This window comes from Schistosoma mansoni, chromosome 7 (assembly GCF_000237925.1).
Source record: "Schistosoma mansoni strain Puerto Rico chromosome 7, complete genome".
In the NCBI taxonomy this organism is placed as follows: Eukaryota; Metazoa; Platyhelminthes; class Trematoda; order Strigeidida; family Schistosomatidae; genus Schistosoma; species Schistosoma mansoni.
The window spans coordinates 5,442,931-5,466,228 of record NC_031501.1 but is presented as its reverse complement, the minus strand read 5'-3'; the positions used below and the strand labels follow the sequence as shown (position 1 = coordinate 5,466,228).

Genomic DNA, 23,298 nt, shown 5'->3' with positions numbered 1-23,298 from the left:
CTGAAGAATACAATTAAGCTTACCTATGGCACAATGTATGTAAGGAAGTATATATAGTGTTCGCTTCCACATGGCTGTTACTTAGTCCCAAGAATCTTGCCATACTGACCCTCTTGATACTCACTGTTATGAATTTTCCAGTGGATACAGGTGCTGTGCTTAGAATAAAACTGAAATAAGAAAAAAATCTTCCTCAGGTACAGTTCAAACTCCCAATTAAATGCGGATCACGACTTTTGGGCAAACAACTTCAACACAAGATATTCAGTTTTGGAGACAATTCCTCCGAATACTTACTGTGGTAGACTTAGATCTGACAGTACTTGGAATATATTTCTTGGAAAGATACATGTACCTAGTCGACTCCATGAACTACCATTGTGATTGCAGAGCAATCAACCTCTAAACGGTACCCGGTAGGTACCCAGATCCGCACGTCCATGACCTAATAAATGGCCTACAAAGTACGAATGAATGGAAGCGAAACCCAACAGTTTGACCTAAATTACAAAAGACGTTAGTTATGCATTGAGGTGTAAAGGATAATCAGTGGTCATCGTCATATAAACCTTACAGCATATTACACTGAGATAAATAAGTATAGCATACACAAACTCTTACCTAACTTGAACACCAGAAACAAAAGACAAAATGTTCGTTGAGTATTGATGGAACTTCTCATATACGAAAGTGACATAAAAGTGCAACACAGTAGACAAAAATGGTCTTCTACGAATCACCTGGTTCAAAACGTTAAATAAATGTAGATAAATCTCAACTGCTCACTAATTTCGATACTTCTGAAAAAAGAATATCTAAATATGCTTACAACTCCGGATTTATTTGTTGACAGATAGCGCTTAGAGACCAGACACTATTCAATATTTTAACTCGCTTTGCACTGGAAACTCTAGAATCTATTTGTTCTGAAAGCTCCAATTAACTGTAACATCAGGAGTGTGAACATTTACTTCCAAAAAAATTACCTGGCCTCCGAACTATTAAATTGCTAGAATTTGAAGACACTCTACTGCAGAGTCAGTTAAGTTACTCTAAGTCTGTCGAAAGATGATGTAAGTTGTTTTAATACATCGAAAATAAAATCTTTTAGGCTTGAGAAAAACGCTCTATTTTGAGTGTTATTACATGAACAGACCAAGAGGTTATCGATTTCCTAAGACACACATCCGTGACTTAGCACTAGTTTTGATTCCGGAGCATGGTGTTCTGAGGTTATGTCCGAAGGCCCAACTGAATAAGGAAAGGAAGGATACGAAATTATGTCTTTCTGGGAGACTAAAACATCAATCGTTAGAGAAAATTTTGGAAGGAGCCAAAATATCAGTCAACGAAGTCCTCAAATATGAGTTAAAAGTATAGCCTAGCTCGCTTTGTTCATTTTTAAAGGACAGTGAACTTTCAGTTGATAGAAAATACCATCGTACTTATTTGATTAGACCTGGTTTATCGGCCAAAAGGTTCCTCGTTCAGTGGATACGTCAGTTAAACGAAGACGAGCTTATTAGACTTTTTGGAAAGAGTGAGTGCATTATTTGTATAGTTTTACAGTTTCAGTGATTTTAATCATACGGTTTATAAACCACACACTCAGTATATTTGCTTTAAACAACCACACAATCAGAATCAAATTTATTGGTTTCCAAACTAGCGTAAAAAGACGTTCGTAACTACGTTACGGGACATAAAACTGCGACCCTGTTTATATTATTTTGAGGAATATATTATTTGAAGAAACATGATTTTTGGGTTTGCGATGTAATTTTCTCACAACAAAAACATTGAAGTTTCGTCAGACTTTGTTGGCTGGATTTTGATTCGACCTCAACAACTTTAAGAAAAACATTTTAATCCTTTGATTACAATTTATGTAATGAAGGTTTCGAAAGACTAAACACCGTTTACTGTTTCTTCATCGATAGACCCATTTCAGTTTCATGATACAGCCATTTTAGAGATCCGTTCATAACATGAGCGAGCAAAAAGATAATCGGCTCTAGGTAAATAACTGCCTAAACTAATAGTTCAAACTGAAGTATGTAAGTATTAGACTACTCGTTAAAAATCAGATACTAAATGGTCAAAGAAATGGAAAACAATAAGGCTGTGTGTTTATGACTTCCCGTATAATCTCTGATAAGGATCCATGAAATGTACGCCAGTTTTCCTGTATGATATATAAATGTATAGGAATTCGTGTTTTTAATATTAACAAAAATTTCACAGACACTTCTTGCTTGACGACTCTGTTATCCGTAACGTCTTTTTAACCGAGTATCACGAAGCCAGTCAAAACAAATGTCAGAAATAAAGGGATTTAAAGATGTAATTGAAGTACGGTCGATGCGTTGAGAAGTATTTGACCTTAGCTGACTATTTTTCGTAAATTATACCTAGCACTCCTTACCCAGTACTGATATGGTGCTGATGTCTGACTAAGCACCCCCAGCTAGGGATGCGTCCAGTAAAACTAATGAGGCTAGCATCGATTTCTAAGACCTACAGAACTATTTATCTTTGAGATTTATTTAAAGCTATAAGCAATACAATACTACAGCGATTGCAATTTATAAATCGGTCGGTTAAAGTTTTTAAAGGAAATAAAAACACAAAATTTTTCTAAAAACGTGTGTTGTTCTTTGAAACATTAGAAGCGGATGCTCTTCAAAGAAATACAAAGAAGTAGAGTTATATTCAGTTAATAAAACACCTGTTGAGTATTTTTAGATGTTTAAAAATTGAAGGATATTTTTCGTCGAGATATTTCTTATGATATGATAGGAATGCTATTTGTTAAAAATAACTCTCTGAATCTGTCTATGCGTTTAAAGATCCATGTCAAATTGTACGTAAATACAATAGTACGTGTATTTTCTTACGACAACTAGCATTTCCATGCGAAAAATGGAGATCACTAAATCTATTACTGGCTCTGCTTTATTACATTTGGAGATAATTTTAAGTAACGCAATTATGGGTTTAACGTTTATTGACCCAATAAGATCTGAAGTAGTTTTCAGAAAGTAATCACTGCCCTGGTTGTTTAACAGAAACTTCCAACCATCTAACAACTAAATATCTATTTTAAAAGGAAGTACACACATTTATCTGAAAGGCTAATTTTCATCTTAAGCAATTTTATTCCTTATTTTGGAGGTTGACAAGAAATAAAACCTCACCAAAATATGTAAATTAAACAACCCGCCTTTACTAATCGCTTTACTCACAATTATTTGGAAAGCCTGTTGATCTAAATCAGCAGGTATTGGGCTAAAGAATGACGAAACTTAGTGCTATGTAAAGATTTTTGTAAGTCTCGCTTATAAATATTAGATAAGCGTTCATCTATGTTTTGCTTATGGCTGAAATAATTTATTACATTGCTTTCGATGACTCATTGTTATTATTCATGAAGTTATAAGTCTTTAGAAAGCATGTTTTTCATAGCAAATATACGTTGTCTGTGCTAATTACTAAATGATAAAAATATATAAATAACGCAGAGAGAAGGATAATAAGTATCAAAGTAGGGAATACCATGACCTCCTTCCTGTGAACTGCCTTTATTGTATACTGATTTTTATCCTGAAAAATCTACAATCGGCCTCACTAACATGGTTACCTAATAAATAAAAGAAGCTTTATTCTTAGGTCTAATAATTTGTGGAACTAACTAGATTTTATAGACCCAAATTAAGGTTTTTTACTACATGATTTACAGTCATAAATATAGTTAAAAATTCAAACACAACTGAGTATTGAACAGTCCATTAAATTAAAAACAATATCATTATTTGTACATTCATGTGCTTTTTTAAAAAAGGAAATTGATCAGTTATCTTATGATTGTTAAAGCATTTTTCTGCTTTTCTGATCATACCTACCACTACGATGAAGCGATTGTTAATTGCTTTATCACAAATATACATTAACTGCTAACCTAACTTATTTTCCCTTCTACTTCTTATTAAAGACTAAAGGAATCCATTGCACACACAAGGCTAGTTGTTGTTTGTGCGTTTTAAGTCATTCAACGGTCAGCTGTTGAAGTGAGGTTAACATTTGTTTGTGTTGCTGTAACACTAAATGCACTTCACTTATGAAATCAGTCAATCAATAATGTTACCTGCAATATATTCATTCTGCAATGAGATTTTATGAATAAAATTGCGTTGTGATGAAACCATAATAAGTATAAGCATATTTTTAGTCAATCTATAAGGAAAGAAATATAAATGGAAGTGCTTTATGTGTCATTTTTTTGAGTGCTGAAAAAAAGAATCTCATGTTTATTTATTGTTTGAAACAGAATTCTTTTGACTGACATAGATGACAGAACTGCATAATGTATCGACCTTATAAAACGCTATTTTAGACTGTGTAAATACTCTAAGTAGTTCTGAGTATGTTATAATTGACTAGTGTAAAGTTTAGTAACTAGCCATTAGTCCTTTTTTCGATAAACCTAACTAGTGTATACAAACTAATGGGCCTAAACGTTTAGCGTACATCCAAAACATCCTATAATAAACGGCTTTTTAAGTAGACTAGAAGTAGTTTTTTGAGTCTTGACATATTTGTAGAGTCCCGAATCACCTGTCTAAAAGAGTCAATCTGGATTTAAACAGATGAATCTCTACTATCGTTATCAATACAACTGACAGCAGTGTGTGAAGAGAAAATATTGATGGGATGTTAAAGGTTTAGACTGGGACGAAAAATTGATTACGGCCGTAATTTTGTAGTTGATTAGAAAACAAACCAACCAGTATTTCAAACCAACTATACCTAATGCATAGTGTTTCATGAAGCCTTCAATAACTGCTAATTATTTTTTCAATCGCACTTCTGCACAGCTAGTTTCACTGCCCAAGATACAAAGTAGATTTGCAATTATGAAATATTTCACCATGGTTAATACAGCTTTTTAATGTAATATACTATTTTATCCTCTTAACCTGAGACCTTCATTTTAATGATGACATCAACAAAACTGCAATCTTTTAAATATAATAGTGGCTGAACACCGATAATATTTTGGTTCCATTCAAATTAACTCTTTACTCCCATAACCAAATTGTAAAAAGGGTTAGACTCGATTATGTCCATCTTTTAGATTTATCGTACTTTAAAATATGGCCTTATTATCACAATTAAGTTTTAGTAAAACGTTTCTTGAAAATTTAAAGGAGGCCCGTAAATGGATGAAATATTCTGTACTGTTCACTTAATTAAAATGAAATTATTTGATAAGTGAGAAAAGACCAATCGATCCTTCTTATCATATTTTGTCAGAACTATTAGTGCTTAAAAGTACAGAAGTTTTAAGATCATATAGCATAAATTTCGGGATATCAGAATTTTAAGTAAAAGCCTAAAATGAGATTGATTTTGTTTTATGTACTTAAAATATCTTTTTGTGTTCTAGCTTGAGTATACTTACTACTACACCGAAATACTCATCAGTATATAGTGTATGATTACGGAGTGTCTATGAAACTATTACCGGCTTTTGTTGAAGGGATTAACTCAAGCTGTAGACTGTTCCATTGAAATCATGAACCGATCAATGTTAGGTCACCATTGAAATCTGGGAGTGGTGGACGGCCGTCTTTTATTAGTATGAAACTCCTCAGTAATGCTAAACCACTACCCCGCACACGGGAATCTAACCCATTACTTTCTATCCTATGCACGAACGTTTAACCTCTAGGCCATTGATTCGGGACTCAACGGTGCTTATGTCTTACTTCAATCAACCCACGACATTACACAGCCATCTCCCATTGTCTCCCTCACACCCGGACTGTTCCCTGAAAACCCTAAATTTTAGATGAAATTCATTACTACTGATGTCATTGGGTCAACTTGACCTCAACTTTCGTCTGAAAATACCAATCTTGTGACTGTGAATTAATGGCAGATTTGTTGAAATGCTTCTAGATCTTAGTATCACTATCCGCTTGTGGTAAACGACAAAAGAAGAGCCTACCCTCAATTTATCATCCTAAAGTAAACCTTGAAGATAGAAGGGTCATTTTATGTCTAACTTCTCTTCAAATGAAAACAATTATGATTTACAATTTTTGGTAATGGAATTGAAGAACGCTAAACGCATCAATAAAAATGGATTATAGATCTTATCAAACATCATTTAACTAACAAAAACAGTTTATTACGTTCCCGAAATCCCAGTTGTTTTTGAAATTATGGTATAAACCTTCTTTTTATTATTACTTGTCTTTTAGTAACATAACTTATATAAAGATCATATATATGTGTTAAAATGGAAAAAATGTGTAAAAATAAGTCAAATGTACCTTTCACCTAAACACAATATAGTTTCGAATGTAAATGTCTTTTATAATGATTATTGTGGTTGATAATTACATAACCTCGTACACTGATAAGTGATTTTAGTCTTAAGTATTTCGTCGGCGTTCCAGTCAAACAGATGAAGTAGATTAGAGTAACAGTACGTCTCAACAAACTGAATATGGTATCACATGAATTAGCTAGTGGTTACACATCAAACTGATGATCAAAATCTATTCAGAACTAAGAATTAGATAAACACCATATTAGTTACTACTCACTGGTCCGTTAATTTACATTAGAATGTGTATCTGTAATGTTAAAGCTCATATGAAAATGTTGGACAGTCCTTCCATATTGTGAGGAAGGATAGTGTTGTGAACGAGGACTTAGGTGGTAAGATCTGTTATTGTTATTGTGTCTTGGCAAAATATGAAAACCATACATTCAATACTTCGTTTACACTTCTACCATCAATTGTCACTTGTGATCTTCATCGTTCCTTCATTCATGCTGTCATTACAATTACTTTCTGTTTAGATTCCTGTTCATTTAGTTGTCACGGCATCTACGTTCTATGGTCAACAGATTTTTTAGATCATTCGGGAATCGAACAAATAGTTGGTTGCCATTAATTTTTGTTCATGTGAATAAATCGTTTTCAAGAAAAGATATTTAACTATTTACTTCTTAAAAATATTCACAGGAACTGATTGTAATTTTTTCGTCCATTCGTTTCGTTTTACCTGATAGAAGATTCAATTCAACGAAGACCATTGTCTTCGTTTCTAAATTATGGTCATTTGGAAGATGTGGATTTCACCCTTGATGAAGATATTAAGAGTGGACTTAAATTACGTCGTTCACTAAGTGTTCCAGCAGAAATCTGGTTTACCGAATCTGGTGAAACAGGTATAAAATATTTCTTGCAAAGAAGTAAAAAAACTAACCTGATGTATTTATTATTCGGTATAGCAAACAGTTAAATTTGTAATTGTGAGAGAAGTTTGTTAGTTTTTTAATCTTGTAAAGAATTCGTATAACCCCAAAGAAATTTCTTATAACAAATAGATGTTAGAAAGAGAATGAAGCAATACTGTACATCTGTTTAGTCCTAGTTTGGTTGTGGATGTTCTCTCTAAGAAAACACTGAAGTAGTTAGAGTCAGCTATCCAATCCTTCTTCGTTTCTCATGATTTCACAACTGGCATCAATTCTTGCTATAAATTACTCCTAAAAAAGCTCAATCTAGATAGCTGTATGAGCGTTTTTCATAATATATACGTACATGTATATCCAACAGTTAAAAGTTAAATAAATTTGAAAGTGTACAGAAATCGCAACATGAGTATACGAACTAATTCTGTGCCCATAAATATAACGTAATTGTTTTTATCAGTATAAGGTTGTGGCAATTGTTGAGTTTTAATTGAGATCATGAACCGATCAATGTTAGACCACCGCCGAGAGGTCTCATAGTAGGAAGCAACGGTCATCCAGTGATTCCAGGTTTTCAATGGTGGTTTAACATTGATCGGTTCATGAGCTCAATTAATTGTCTTATTATTATCTTTATTACTTGCATATTACGCAAGCGTTCTCTCCCTGTCTCTTTCTCTGTCTCATAAAAATGGCAAATGATGGAGTTGATCAGAAGAAATTTACCGAATTCTGAAATGATATTTATCAAGTTATTTATTTGTACGATCTTAATTCGCATTCTTTTCCAGTTTAGACAAGAGATTTGTTTTCTAATTTACTGATCAGTATATTGAAAAGAAATCAATGAAATTATTCTGATATCCAAGTACTTTTTCAATTGATGATAGACAAATCAATAGGGTATTTAAATTCATCTTCACTAAACAAAATTACCAAGTAACATATAGTCAAGTTGAAGTGATATAATTCATTTTCTTATACTCTAAGCCATATGAGTGCATCTGTAATCTATATATGACTTACTGTGTGAAAGCACTTTTGATTATGTATAAACGCTCAGTGGATACAATATATATACTGTTTGGCCAAAAGATATGATAAATAGAAATTTGAGTTCTTGGTTTATAATCAACCATGTTGAACAGTGTTTCTTGTGACTAAATTCAGTATTCTGTCTTCGAACTTCGTTTTCACTATTTATTTACTGTAGATAATCTGAGATTAGTATGTAATATAAACCATTTTTAAATTATATGGAATATCCACAATTCATCTTAATAGATAAAAACTTTAGTGTAAATTCCTCGAAATAATAGAAAATAACCGTGGCTTGTGAGATCAACAATTTTAAGAATGAGGTATTAATTCATAAATGGTGATGAAAAAGAGATTTCATTTTATCATATATGTTGTCTGAAGTTAAAAATGTAGAAAAATGGATGCCAGCTGAGTGGTTAAACAAAAGTTTGCTTATTGGGAGATCAATGGTCCTACTGTTCAACAGCATGTAAAGTTGTGAGTCCACACTAATGTAGTGTGTCGAAATAGGACGCAATCGCTATTAATTCGACCTTGATTTTTAATAAATCTCTGGTTGGAAACACTTTTTCGTAAATATTACCTTATAATTACAAGAAATCTTCACAAAATTGCACAATCTAAAAAACTACCTGTCATGTTTATTCTTTCTTAATGATATATATTCTGAAAATAGTTACAAATTACACACTGATTATGTAAAATAAATAAGGGTACATTATTTGAAAAGACGTAATTAATGAACTGCTTTGACTGAACACTTTTTACAAAGATTTTTTATTATTTATTTGAACACATAAATATTGGTACAAAGAGGCACCTAATACATATGCGCCACACAAATCTCATTTGATTTGTGTGTGAGGGCTGTGATACTGCCCGGGTGTCCAAACTGAAGTAGGTAGTTTTCTTAGGGGGACACACCCGGAGCCTTTGACCTAAAGGTCTGATCTACAAGACAGTGGAGCATCGTGAGGAGATGCAGTCCCATGTTAGCCGGTAACCAACGATTAATTCATACGCCATTTGTTCCCTCAGGATCATGGAGCCAGCCCATGTGCACCATTGGTTTGGAATCAGGGTTTTCCAACTCCCCTTGGGTTAACTTTCCGTGTCCACCAACTCGATTAAAGCGTCGGACATTCGCTTTTCGTCCTCTCAGCTTCGTAAACAACACTCCTGACACGAGAAGGCAGTGAGTAGGACTTCCCTGGCAGATGCTATATACGTGTGGCCACATGAGAGCATTTGGAGAGGAAGAGCGGACTCTCCCCACTCTCGGCCGTACCAGGGCATTTGGGGTGTGAATGCTTAATCAGAAATTCTATCATGTTAGAGCACGGCATCGTTATTAAAGTGTGGACTACAACAGTCATGATATTTGTCACTAAAGAGCATTGTCTTTACAAAACGGTAAAAAAGTACAGTATGTTACGAAGAAAGGTATGAATATGACATCATGGACTTTTTAAAATGCTAAGTGCCGTTCAGGACGCACAAGTTAAGACTCAGCATTTTCTTACTTGAAAGGCTGACAATTCGTATTCACGAATGAACAGTTCTGCGAAAGATCACAGAATACACACAATTATCTACAACTAAGTAGAAGAAAACGTAATCAGAGAGCGCAGAACAACAAAAATTTCGTGATAGGCTTATCGTCGTATATGTGCTTGATGTTTTCATAGCATATTAATTTACGTAAATCTCTATACATCTTTGAAATAAATTAAATGATATCAATAGGGTAAAATTGTAGATCATACAAATTTACCGTAAGGGATTAGAAAAATGAGTTCGTAATAAAGTCAAAATAGCAAGTGTTAGCATGAAGTGGAGTGTAATATGTATACTGTACATATTTAAAGTCCCTGTAATTTCGCTAGCGGGGTGAGATAGGATGTCTTGTGTAGCCACTTCAAAGACAGCGTCGTGCAAACAATAGCATTGAATTTGTTTCATGGATAAATTGTAACAAACTGTCACAGATTTTCGGAAATCTATTTGTAAAGTAGTTCTCTCAGAGAGTAGATCCATGATGAAAAACCTTCACATTTGATTTAAATTAATAAGTGGTGCGACCTTGAAATTCTGAAAGCTGAATTTCATTGATGAATGTAAAAGATAATAATCCTGAAGAAAAGTTGTTATTATAGAGGATTCACGGAGATTGTACAGTTTTCAAAGTTAAAATCACAAACTAATCTTAGCATGATTATTGTTGAAAATCTAGGGAAACAGACAGCCGTTTCGTTTTGGTATGAGACCCCTCAGAATTGTGCATCCTCGATCCCTCCACTAGGGGTCGAACCCTGGACCTTCAGTCTTTCACGCAAACGCCTGACCTCAGGATCACTGAGCCGAGGTGCAGCTGTGTACATGTCTAACTTCAGTCTATTCACGACATTGTAAAACTTTCATCCATCGCCTGAGGTGGATAGCTATGAGAAGCCGTGACTAGTGGAGTTTAATCCGTGTCGGGTGTGAGACAGTTATCTGTCACATGCAATAGGTTAAATAGTACCGTGAATCGGTTAAAGTTAGACGATAATACCACTGGATCCCGGCTCAATAGTCTTCAGTTTAAGTGTTCGCACCCGATACTAAAGGGCCTGGGTTTCGTTCGCACGTACTAGGTCGTAGATACACACCCCGATACTAGTTCAAAACGGCCGTTCAATGCTTCCAGGTTTTCAGTGGTGGCCTAGCTAAGATCAGCTTACGATTCAAGATTTGAGAAACATCATGTTTATTTTAAGCCATAGTTTAAACGAAAGATCACGTCCTGACTTAGTCGATCTGGATATGTAGTCTAAGGTTTGATTACTCCCAAATATATGAAGTATAAAGCACCAATCGACATATTGACATATCCACAGTGTGAACACTACACTAAGTAAAAGTATGATGTTGTAGTACTGTTGAATAGGTACTTCTTACAATAAAATACAGGATTCCATTCCGGAGGTCGGCTAGACTTATATGCTTGATCTACTCTAAAAAAAGATGAGCTATTGCATTATCTGAACAAATAATCTATTACGGAATGAAACCCGAATAACTCCTTGCCATTTAAGATGACTAAACTATACCCACAATTAAAACTTCCACTCAAGGGAAAACAGAGTAAAGATTTTGAGTTAAATTATACATATAATCATACGCCCTTTCGTTGTGAATTCATAGATTTTAAAAGGTACTCTGATTTATTAAAGTATCATTACGATCTTCAAGTCATAAAATTGAACTTCAAATATAAAGTAAATAGATTTATAGGTTTAAAAATTGCACAATTTGTATTTAAATTAGTAATATCCTATTTAGTGTTCTGATTAACAACATTATGTTTCTTACAAATATTAGATGATACAGAAGATGTTCCCCCTGAGGATTTATTCGAGTCTGTTGTCCCACCGAACAGTACACAACCTACTGATTATTCATTTTGTATGGAACCACAAAACACTAGATACGAGACAACTCATTCTCTTGATGCGCTGATTAGTGATGTAAATGAAAATGAACTGATGGAATTCAGGTGAGTTAAGTGACCAAGTTTAGATACTGTCCTACTGGTACTTGCGTTATTTCGTGAATCGCTTGAATTTGAAGATATGAATAATCTAATTTAGTGATTTAAGGATAACAGGCTTGAATTATTTAGTTTCGGATTTCGGTGAAAGTGAATGAGCACTTCTGAGGAGTAGCAAACTAAAATGAAACAATTATACAATGCTTTTATCCAGATCCGCCTGTAGCTCCTCCTGGGGCTACTGCCGGTCCCAAACCCGGATAAATGAGGAGGGTTGGGCATGGGGTTAGCGACCCCATCCTGTAGAAAATTAACTCGCTAAGAAAACGCTAACCAGAAGAAATGCTTCTATCCAATTTTTAAATACATTTCTCTACTTGATCATACAGTTGGAATAAGTTTTGTTTACTTTACCATTCATATTAATTTGGTAAGATATGTAATTTTTACGATTCAAAGCCTAATCTCTCATAAAATAAATTTGAATAATTTCTGTTGAAAGTTTCAATAAGGGTCCTAAGATTTCTGTTTTTTGACAAATCTTTTATAGATTGAAAATCTATATTCCTCTCTAATTCACTTTGCTCTTCCATGATTAGCTGCTTAATATTTTGCATTAGTTGTATGATGTTTTTGACTTCTGAGAAGATAATAAAAGCTCTCTTGTTACAGATTTATCATTTTACTTTCTTTTATTAAAGTATATTGAAGGTAAAGTGTTGAGTGCATAATTTCTATAAAAACCATACAACTCTTAATGTAAAAAGTAAGAACCAAACGGAAGTTACATCTTCATAAGTATAAATTAACTGGTTTTCTTTTGATTACAGTTAAACAATTTTTTGTTTTCAATCCCGATTTCATTATTCAGTTCTTATGATCCAGATCAATTTATTCAAACACATAATCCTGATAACAATGATACATTTGAAAATGAGAAACACATTGTTTTAAATACAACTGAACAGAATCAAGAAAATTCAGTAGTAAATATAGATAAGGATGAAGTGATCATTTCAGAGATAAGAGATGAAATCCAATGTTCAAATGATAACATTGTCAACGAAATTCCTACAACAATAATTAAAGTAGGTTTATTGCGGAAGAAAATGCTTACAAGTATCCCTTTATCTTTTTATCTACCTATTATTTGTGACCATGGAGTTGTTTAATTTTCAATAAAAGCATAAATGAAATTTTAAAATTAGATTCATTTGGTATTGTTTGTTTGAATCTTCTCATCTATGTGTTAGGACTGCAACTGGTCAGTCTCTAATTGGCATATGTGCATACTGTGCGTATTGCCTCGATATAGCCTAAATTCACAAGCATGGTAAGCAAAGAATCCCAGAGTGAACATCAACTCTGAGATGCAGGTACATCCAGCTGACGAGTCCCAAATAGGACGAAACGCACGTCCTGGATTCCACTGCTAGCCACTATCCATCTTTGCTTTAGAATTAGATGTTTTTTTTACAAAATTCAATTCAGTTGATGAATGAAACTTCAATAAGTTAGTTATAAAGCAGTGACCAACACCAATAATAGCATCCATATGAGCTACAAATTTTCACCTTCACTTCACTGATCATATGTTGACATTTTAAGAAAGATTCGAAAAAGAATTAAAATATTTTGGTAATAGACAAGATATAAATAGCTCTGCAATAAATTACTGTATATGGGACTCCATAAGAAAAGGATCTGTATTGAAATCAAGAATTGACCAATGGTAGGTTACCACTGAAAACCTGGAAGCGATGGACGGCCGTTTCGTCCTAGTATGGAACTTCTCAGCCGTGCTAGTCCATGGTCCTGCACTCAGGAATCGAAACCTGGTTCTTCAGTCTTGGGCCCTAATACTTAACCTCCAGACCACTCAGCCAGGATCCAGCGTTATTAATGTTTAGCTACAGTCAGTCCATGATATTTCCCAATTATCTGCAAACTTACTGAAATAATTGTTAGCTGAATAATTTGTCCCAAATTATGATCCATGTGCGTTTTGAGTCACTCTTTTTGTCTCAAAGGAACTTAAAATAGCAATCCTTTACATAACATTTGGAAAAATGACAAGTCTTCAATCATAATTTCGTATCCAGAAGTTCTACAATACATTTTCGGCATGCAATATTGTTTAAGTCACTTTTTAAACTAGTTCATCTAGGGTACGAATAAAATTAGGAAAATACTAAACATTTGTTTCATCATTGTATGACATTTCACAGTAGTGCGTACTCAAGATTATGTTCTTAATCAACCCGGGAATTAAACAGTAACTTACCAATAGCATTGCAAGAGGATCTCTCTATGTCACCAAAACTGACTAAAGATTTCACACACACATTACTGACGAGGTCCAATCAACCCAAAATTCAAGTTCCATTGTAGTCGCCGATTAACTCCAACCACCAGACATCAATTCTCAAATATATTAGAGCATTTCGGATTTTGTTTATCAGTTAAATGATAAAAACATTTAAAATCAAGTGTTTTCAGCCAATTAACTGGGTTTTCTCATCAGTTGTTGCAGTTGACTTTCAGAACTAATTGTATTGGTCAACTAATGATCACTTTTATCAGTTATTATCTGGTACCGGTTTGTTGAAGGTGTTCGTTTAAATACTTACTGGTTTTCCTGTGCATTTTGTGCTCGTGTTCAGAGTAATTTGGATGGTATCAATGAGTCAACCTTGTTTGATGATGATGTATTCTTAAATGGATCCAATGATGATGATGATGCAAACCATAAAATTCGAATAGAACATGATGATTATCAATATGAAACGGAGAGAAATCAAAATGAATTGATCAAACAAGAAGAAAATATTCCTTTTATTATGAATGAAGAAGGAAATGGTGATCATATTCCACCTAGAAGAAAATACACACTAACATCATTCGAATTATCTGTTTCCCCTCCAAATGTTTCAATTCCAAAACTTCCAGGTTCATCAAGAAATAAAACGTTACCGATTATAAAAAGAAAACCTAAGTGAGTGTATAAATAACTTTCTTCATAAGTATTTTACTGAATAAATACAAAATAAGTAGTATATAGTAGAGTTTCAAATATTCATAGTGTATTAATGAGCTGCGAATGAGGTAGGTGGTCAGTATTTTCTTTTCAATTTTGTACTAAATTATTCAATAAAGTTTTTAGTGGTCAAATGAAAACGTGTTGAACTAATCAACATAGTTTCAAAATAGACAAATATGAGTTTGCCGATTAACTAGTATATGGATAAAATGAAACACTTGCAAAATATTCCTTTAGCATCCTAATCACTATGCTTGATTATTTTAAGTCTTTTAAGTATGTTAAGAAGTGTTAATATGTGTTGTTGTTGTTGTGTTTATCTGCATATTTTGTGTTGATTAGTATTTCCGTTAGATTGTTTGAAAATATCAATCAACACATTTAATAGTATTGCTTAAACGTTGTTTAAAATACCAGTAGTAGTCTGGCTTTACCGTTTATCAACTAGAACGGATGATTTAAATCTGTAAAATCATTTATAAAAATTTTAACTTCTAGAAAATAATGATCTACATGAAACAAAGAAACTCAGTGAAACCCAGAAAACTTAAGGTAACCTGGGAATAATCATTTGTTCAAGATTACTTAATTGTGATTAACTTTAAAATATCCTAAAATATCTCAGGCTTCAACCTAGAAATGCAATTCATTTGCACTGAACCACTATAAAACACAGACTAAATGATTAATCGCTAAACTTGTGACAGAAGTTAAAACTGATGAATTGATTGATCGTACCAGATCAAACTCAACCAACTAACAACAAGTGCATTGTACCGTGATGAATGGTCACTAAAACTGGTAGCCACATTGCAACCTGATCAATGGAACTGAATCGGCACTATAGACTAGTCAAGTAAATATCTGTTGATACTGATTGGTCAATGAATGTATTTGCCTCATTCTTATAGGAGCTCAGTAACAGTTGGAATCACTAATTGGAAACATCTGTTTTGACAGTAATACTAGGGAATAAGAGTTTTTTTATCTCATGGTACGCATTATGTTTCAAAATATTTCATAAACAACTTGCTGATGAGTGTCGACTATTATGAAACCTATAAAGAGTACTTCCTGTCTATTGGCTTCAACGTCACTGTGATTTAAAATCTATCGAATCAAGTTTACATGGATCATGGTACTTTGGAAATGTTCAAGACACGATACCATTGTTATTTGACCTTAAATGGTTGAAATTAAGCGATAACAAGTAAATAGTCAAGTAATATTAAATAAAATCAGAATACAATTTAAAATATTCTTCAATATAACTATAATTTACTTTCTTTAAAAGCAATATGTATGCGATCTTCGAACATAAGTGTGTCTGAATTTATTTCTTGTATTTGTTAGAAAAACATCTAGTTTTAATCCGAATCAAGTTCATGTACGTGGAAAGCGATTTAAATCGGACAATGATTATTCAATATTCGAAGAATCCACACTGAAATTGCCACCTATCATTTCCAAAAATCCAAATGAACAATCATTTGTTCAAATTAATGAAAATGACGAGAAAGGAAACAACAAATTAAAACAAAGTTCTAACGCTAATAATAATATGAACAATAATGATGTTGATAATGACGAAGATAATGAAAGTGAAGAAAATGTAATCGCTGGTATTGAACATAGTCTATCGTTTAATACACCAGTCAAATGTTCAATGGAATCCGTGGACAAATTACCATTTATTACTGGTGATTTGTATACATTTATTATCAATGTTCTTTTCGATTTTGTTCCTAATGTTCTATATTTCTAGTAAAATCGATAAGCTGTACAACTTCTTATGTTCCCAAGTCTTCAATATGAACATGAGCTGGTCAAATAAAGGATTGGAAATATCTTTTGTTTAAACCCATGTGATTACAAAAATAAATTGCGTGAGCACAAGCACTACTCCTAATGAGTACATTTTTACACAAACCTAAGTAACAGATTTGTAGGTGACTTTATTTATTTAGACTGTGATTTACATATCGTTAAAGACATGTCAACAATTAATGGATAGACAGGAGTTTATGAAAATGTCGTAAAACAACCATGTGCAAGGGTTGTTTGGTTTTCCTACTGTTGATATTCATAACTTCAATTGATCAGTCTCTTTTGGTATATTTGGATCATGAGTGAATTACCTTGATATAGCCAATTATTCACAAGTTTTTATTCATGCTGGATGGTGGTTGCTAGTAGAATTTAGGATGTACATTTCATCCTATACAGGGATCGTGAGAGGGATTCATCTGTCTTTCGCTTGAAACCCTAACTCGTTGTCCACTGAACTACCTAGTCTAGATAGTCCCTAAAGTGAAAGTTACTGAGTTCAGTGTTAATATCACAAGAATTCATTAATCTCATATTTTTACTACAACAACTAATGTTCTTAATTGATAAATTTTGTGATTACTCAATGATTAAATTGTTACAGTAGTAACGAAGTAATTGCACCGAGTAATATAAATTGGAAACCAAAACTGATTATTTTGTTTTGGCACCTTGTATCCTATTAGGTTATATGAATATGAACTGATTCATGAAGTACAAGAATTTCTACTCAATAATTCAGTATGTTTGAGACAACATGATATAACTGAGAGTGTACTTTAAATAAATAAAACAGTAGTAATTATTTGTTAACTTCTGTTTCGAATTGAATCTACCTTAGAATGAGGAAATGTAATTGTACTTTCTTACCATGTCATTTTTGCTATATGGTGAGAGAAGAGCATTTTCTCATCAGTTCTAAACGATTTAAGCTCTAATTGAAGCTAAACTTTACAAAGCGTTTTACAAGATGAATACCTACTGTCATTACTTTTGAATTTTTTCCTGAAAATTCCGACATCACTTTTCTGATGTTTACAATCACACTCCAATAATATTTTAAAAGGCGAACAATAATAAATAACAATACCAACTTCCATAGTCACATCCAGAATAAATACTTCCTAAATCCCATTGTAATTTTTGTTTGCATCTACAAATAAAAGTGTAATGTGAAAGTTGCGTAACAAAGTATTAGTAGATTTATAGTTGCCTTGAAAAAAAATTGTAGTTCCAAAGAAATAATAATCTGATAACATGAAATCCAGAAACCAATCATAAGCCAATTGAGGTGTAAAACGCTACCTATTTGACACTGAATTATAAGCTATAAAATAATACACGATAGACTTCTTTAATCATCCTCTGCTAACAACAAATACATATTGCTCATATTCAACCACAGTCTACTAGTACGTGTGGCGACGGCTAATTAAGTAGCAGGTTGGAATCAGTCTCAGAACACTAAAGCTGTGACATGGCATAAGTATATATGAAGTCATGTCAAGTCATGTATACTCTCTGGTTAATTTTTGTATGACAACCATCATATACTGTTAATGACCTTATAAGTCATGATTGAAAATAAATTATCGTTATGCAGATGCTTTCTGTTCTCTTTTTCTTAATTTTTGATTTCTCATGACCTCATACTATATTCATTTCTTTTCGAACTACATTTTCTATGTTTACTCCTTTACTATAATTGATAATTCTATTAATTTGACTCGTTTACTTCTTTACTTGTTAATCTGCATACGAATATAAAATGTAATAACTTCAACCAATACACGTTGATTTCAGTTTAAACCTCGGATACAAATAACTGTTTAACATGAACAACTAAAACTCGAGACTAGTTTGTTGTCTACTTTAAAGTATCCAACATTGAGTATAGCACGTTATTATTGAGTCGTTTCATTTTCGGTACCTAAATCAAAGGGACTGATATTTACAGCTAAGTCGTTGAAATCTCTCTAAGGATTAGCTATCAACTTGGTGTTAAAATATACACATTTAAATCGATCCTTTTTTTCTTCATATATTAAGAACTGGCTACGTAAGGTTGTATGTTATACCATATATATGTACATATGTATAGTGTCATTATTATGACAATGTGATTCACAACTAGCACTTTTTCTCCCTTTACAGATTCTAATGAAAATAAAGTTACAATGTCAACATTAAATATTGTTAATCATGACGTGTATTCCGATGATCATACCTGTCTTGATGGCGATTTCAACGGACCATTGACAAATGACGATGATAGCATTTTATTAAAAGTAGATAATTCTACGAATGATAAACGACACAGTATTATTATTAATCTTGAACCAATCCTCCCAATAATTGAAACCAATAATAATAATTCAATGGTGTTTGAAACATTCAGAAAAAATTCTATCCCACTGTCATTTTCTAAACCGAAGGGTTATTGGCCTAATAAAACGGCGCGTATTGACAAAGATGTACAGTTTGCTTTTGTTCCAATCAATCAATCTGATGCATCACTATATTCAGCAAATGAACCAACTGGAAGAAGACCGATTGAGTTGAAATGTATGTATTCATTATTCATATGTACGTATATAATACTTAGATTTACTAAAATGTTCTCTATTTACCACCATCATGTCCTGCAGATCGGTTGGAGGCAGTCGGCAAATTAGTTGTAGCCCAATTGAGCCGGTGGTGGTGACTCTGGTCATGACGCTTGATGGGTCTCATTTATTATACTTAAAATTACAAATTTCTTCCTGATGAGCGTCAGCTAGTACGAAGTCTAAATGTAGGACATTTTATAGATTTCCTTAAGCCGTCTAACATTAGTCAAAGTAAACTACGATATGAATTTTCTAAGACTTTTAGACACATGAAAAATTGACTGGAAGAATTCAATCAGCATGAAGCCCTGAGCTTTAAAAGCGATTACTACTACTTGATAGGATAGGTAGCGGTTGCAGATAGTCGACAGGAAACCCTAAACCATGATTTCGTGCTATTTGTCACTCGTCAACAAGGTGTACGTATATTCTTGAGAGAACTGAATGCTCTCTATCAGATTCGGCCCAGCTTCGCAAACAGAGACGTTACTACTGATCCATACGAGACACGACTGACTTCTTGTAGGACTAAAATGTATTTACAATTGATTGATCAATGTTGTGTATGTCAGGTCCTTCTTAGTGCAGATCGACTATCTCCAACCAACTACCTACCACCACCTCACATCTCAACCTATTGTACGCGATGCCGAGCCATCTAGACAAGTGACCACATTGCAAATTGGTCGATAGAATTCGGTCTGCAGTAACAAGGAACTGACATACATAATATTGGTCACTACCCAGTGACCAACCAATTGCAAATATTTGAAAGGTAATTTGTCACATAACATGTAAACTTCTCTTTTTAAACTTTCAGCTGAACGTTCAACTATCAGAAAGCAACCGATTGGTCAAATTTCACAAACAAATTCCGATAGTTTGGAATTAGCAGTGATAGATTCATTAAAAAAAGTACAAAAAGCTGTTAAAGACAATGTTCTAACTCACAACCCACCAATAAAGAGACGTAATTATTGTTTAAATGTATTTTTCTAAATGTTTATTCCTTGTATACAGAATCAATCATATGATATTCTTACAGATATTATTTGTATAAAATGAGTTACGTATTCACGCAAATATTTGTGCTGACCAAATAGTAAGCACTTGCTTCTTAAAATTAGTACACTGTGGATTTACATTGCTCAATTACTTCACTTAGTAGGGCAATGAATATCAGGAAGCAGTTTTCTTGGGATAGTGACTACTGTTGACATTATTGTCTGTCGACAATATGATCTAAATGTTAAAGATGCTGGAGTTTACCCATGGAATAAAATGGAATCCTATAAAAAACTTGAGATAAAAATTCTTGGCTAAACTTTCTATTGCTGATTTCATAGTGACTTATAGACATAGAAAGATTATTAAAAAGTTTTGATTGTTTGCGATAATAAATATTTATAATGACGTCGAACTACTTATAGTTACATTTCATTTTACTACAAACTATTTAGTAGTATATAAAATCTTCATCATGTGTTCTATGTAATAAAAGCGATTAGCCTTATCAGTTTGCACTACGATTTCGACGTTTAAACACATTCTTTTAATTTCATGTGTAATTTTACCATCCTTACTCACTTTATTTATGTACTCTGCATGAACAATTCACTTTCGTTTGAATCTCAGCGGTCATAATTTGTTTTCTAGTTTATAGAGCTCACTGTCATATTTTGTATTCACCTTTGAACAAGGTTTGATATCCTGTTAATGATTCTAACTTACACATGCAAACCTGAACATTAAGATCACTTGGTACTGTTTACTTGAATCTTCCCATTGATGTCCAGGGCTGAAATCGATCAATCTCTTATTGCCATATATGCATACTGTTCATATTGCCTTGATATTACCTTAATTCACAAGCATTATAAAGGAAGATGGATAGTGGCTAGCAGTGGAATCCAGGACGCGCGTTTCTTCCTAACCGGGACTCGTGAACTGGATGCACCTGCACCCCAGAATTGATGTTCACTCCAGGACTACTGGGTCCTGATATCCACTTGCTTGTGCAATGGCTGAAGTTTAAATCCACTTGGTATTGTTTGTTTGAATCTTCCCATTGATGTCTAGGATTGCAATTGATCAGTCTCTTATTGGAATATGTTCATACTATGCGTATCCCGTCGATGGCGTTTGAAGTGAACGGTACTAGGTTCGAGTCCCGGAGTGAACATCAACTCCGGAATACAGGTACATCCAGCTGACGAGTCCTAAATAGGACGAAAGGCGTATCCTGGATTCCACCACTAGCGACTATCCATCTTTGTTAACCATTAAGAGTTGTAAATTTCCGGTGAAAATTGCAAATATGCCTATGGAATACCACAGCAGTTATTTTTCGTAAGGCAATGTTACTAATAAAGAAATTTAATTTAATTAGTGGACTAAACTTAATTTGACACCCATTACAAACGAGCTAACATTGGACAGCTATTCCCCTACTAGGTTATAAATAAGCGCCCATGAACCTGGTAGAAATGTTGCTGGGAGTCCCTTATTTTTAGACCACTGGATCGGGATCTAGTGGTGTACATCTATATTCTCAACCAGCTAGGGATACGATTGCTTGTAATGTGAAGCCATGATTTATGGCAGGCTATGTAATGAAAGAATAAACCTTAGTGTTCGTAGAAGTTGACCAAATTTTTAAGATATCAGTTAACGTGGTTCAGTAAAAATGGTTTACGAGCATTGCAAACAAAAATATTTTTTCTCCATGTCAAGAATTACTTCAAGTTGGAAATGTGCACTAATGGATTCAAAGTCACTGGTCCAAAGCTAAAATTCTGGCTACAAGTTCTAGGGTTTTGGGTTCGATTCCCAGAAATTCCGACTTATATTATTCTTTGCAATTTTTAGTACTAGAAAGATTCAATCTCGCTTTGAATGTGTCTACAGAAGGTGCTGATATTATGTGTTCTGGTACAGAATTACAGTAAGTCAATACTCGGTGCAAGAAACGGAATTCTAAACGGGATTGATATGATCTCGGTTTTCGAACTTTCTTAGAATGTCTACTCAGATGACCACTCTTAAATGGAAAGAAAACATAAGACATTATTACCAAGTTCATCGTTTTGTATGCTGATCATTAATCTCAGTCTCATTGAACCTATAACCTTATTCAAGTTAATACGTCACATTCATCATCTCAATACTAATAATTTTGTTATTTGACTAAGAATAATGAATTCACATGCTACAATTGTTAACGATGTATTTTGTTTTAAACCAGGCCATTTTATTTGGATTATCTTACTACCAACTTGTATGAATTCCACTGGTCATGATTTTTGATATGATATTCATAAAGCTATTCTGTAGTTAATCAACAATAAACTGACCATATAACTTGAATGGGGTAGTTATGTGGATATGATTTTACTTCAGTTACTAGTAAAACGCTAATAAACTGTTAAATAGTCATCCATTCACTTGAAAATCTTTTATGAACGAACGCCAAATATGCAACATCATATTTATGCTTAGTTCAATAGTTCAGTAGAATTCCTATTAGTTGTACTTATTCTTTTCTTTTTTTAGCCATAAAACCACGGCCTAATCCTGATGATTTTTGTATGACGATGTGGAGTTATCAAGAAGTAAAACAAGAAGAAGGTAATTAATTTCACTTAAAAATCAACATACATTTAAGGTTATTTTTTTCCTCTAAAAGTTGCATAGATAATGAAATACTGACCAATTGTTTTTAAAATGAATCCATAAGAAAGTAGGAGTTTCTTGAAAAATGCAAATATCCATTCCCAATGTTGTATCTACTCATTTCCGTAACTATTTGATTAGTCATCCTGGTCTCCTACATTGTTCAGACATTCCATGTACCTATATTAATTGTTGCTCTGATTGTTAGAAGGAGCATCGGTCTTGTGACTTTTGAAGAATATCGGCTTTCACTATGAGGCGTCATAGTTCTCCTGAATGAGTATCCTTGAACTCCCAGGACAGAG

General features: G+C 33.4%; 1 protein-coding gene across 1 annotated transcript in view; it reads left to right on the top strand.

Moving 5' to 3' along the window:
- Window positions 1–1,146: 1,146 nt before the first annotated feature.
- Smp_152910 (hypothetical protein) overlaps window positions 1,147–23,298 on the top strand; it is a gene marked incomplete at both ends in the record, with an annotated part of 48,458 nt that continues 26,306 nt past the window's right edge. Inside the window, 10 exons of the mRNA XM_018798685.1 lie at window positions 1,147–1,374; window positions 1,408–1,540; window positions 7,087–7,245; window positions 11,677–11,851; window positions 12,717–12,933; window positions 14,509–14,840; window positions 16,239–16,585; window positions 18,867–19,277; window positions 20,142–20,291; window positions 22,874–22,948. Coding sequence (XP_018653603.1) covers window positions 1,147–1,374; window positions 1,408–1,540; window positions 7,087–7,245; window positions 11,677–11,851; window positions 12,717–12,933; window positions 14,509–14,840; window positions 16,239–16,585; window positions 18,867–19,277; window positions 20,142–20,291; window positions 22,874–22,948 — 2,227 coding nt within the window. The remainder of the gene's footprint in view (window positions 1,375–1,407; window positions 1,541–7,086; window positions 7,246–11,676; window positions 11,852–12,716; window positions 12,934–14,508; window positions 14,841–16,238; window positions 16,586–18,866; window positions 19,278–20,141; window positions 20,292–22,873; window positions 22,949–23,298) is intronic.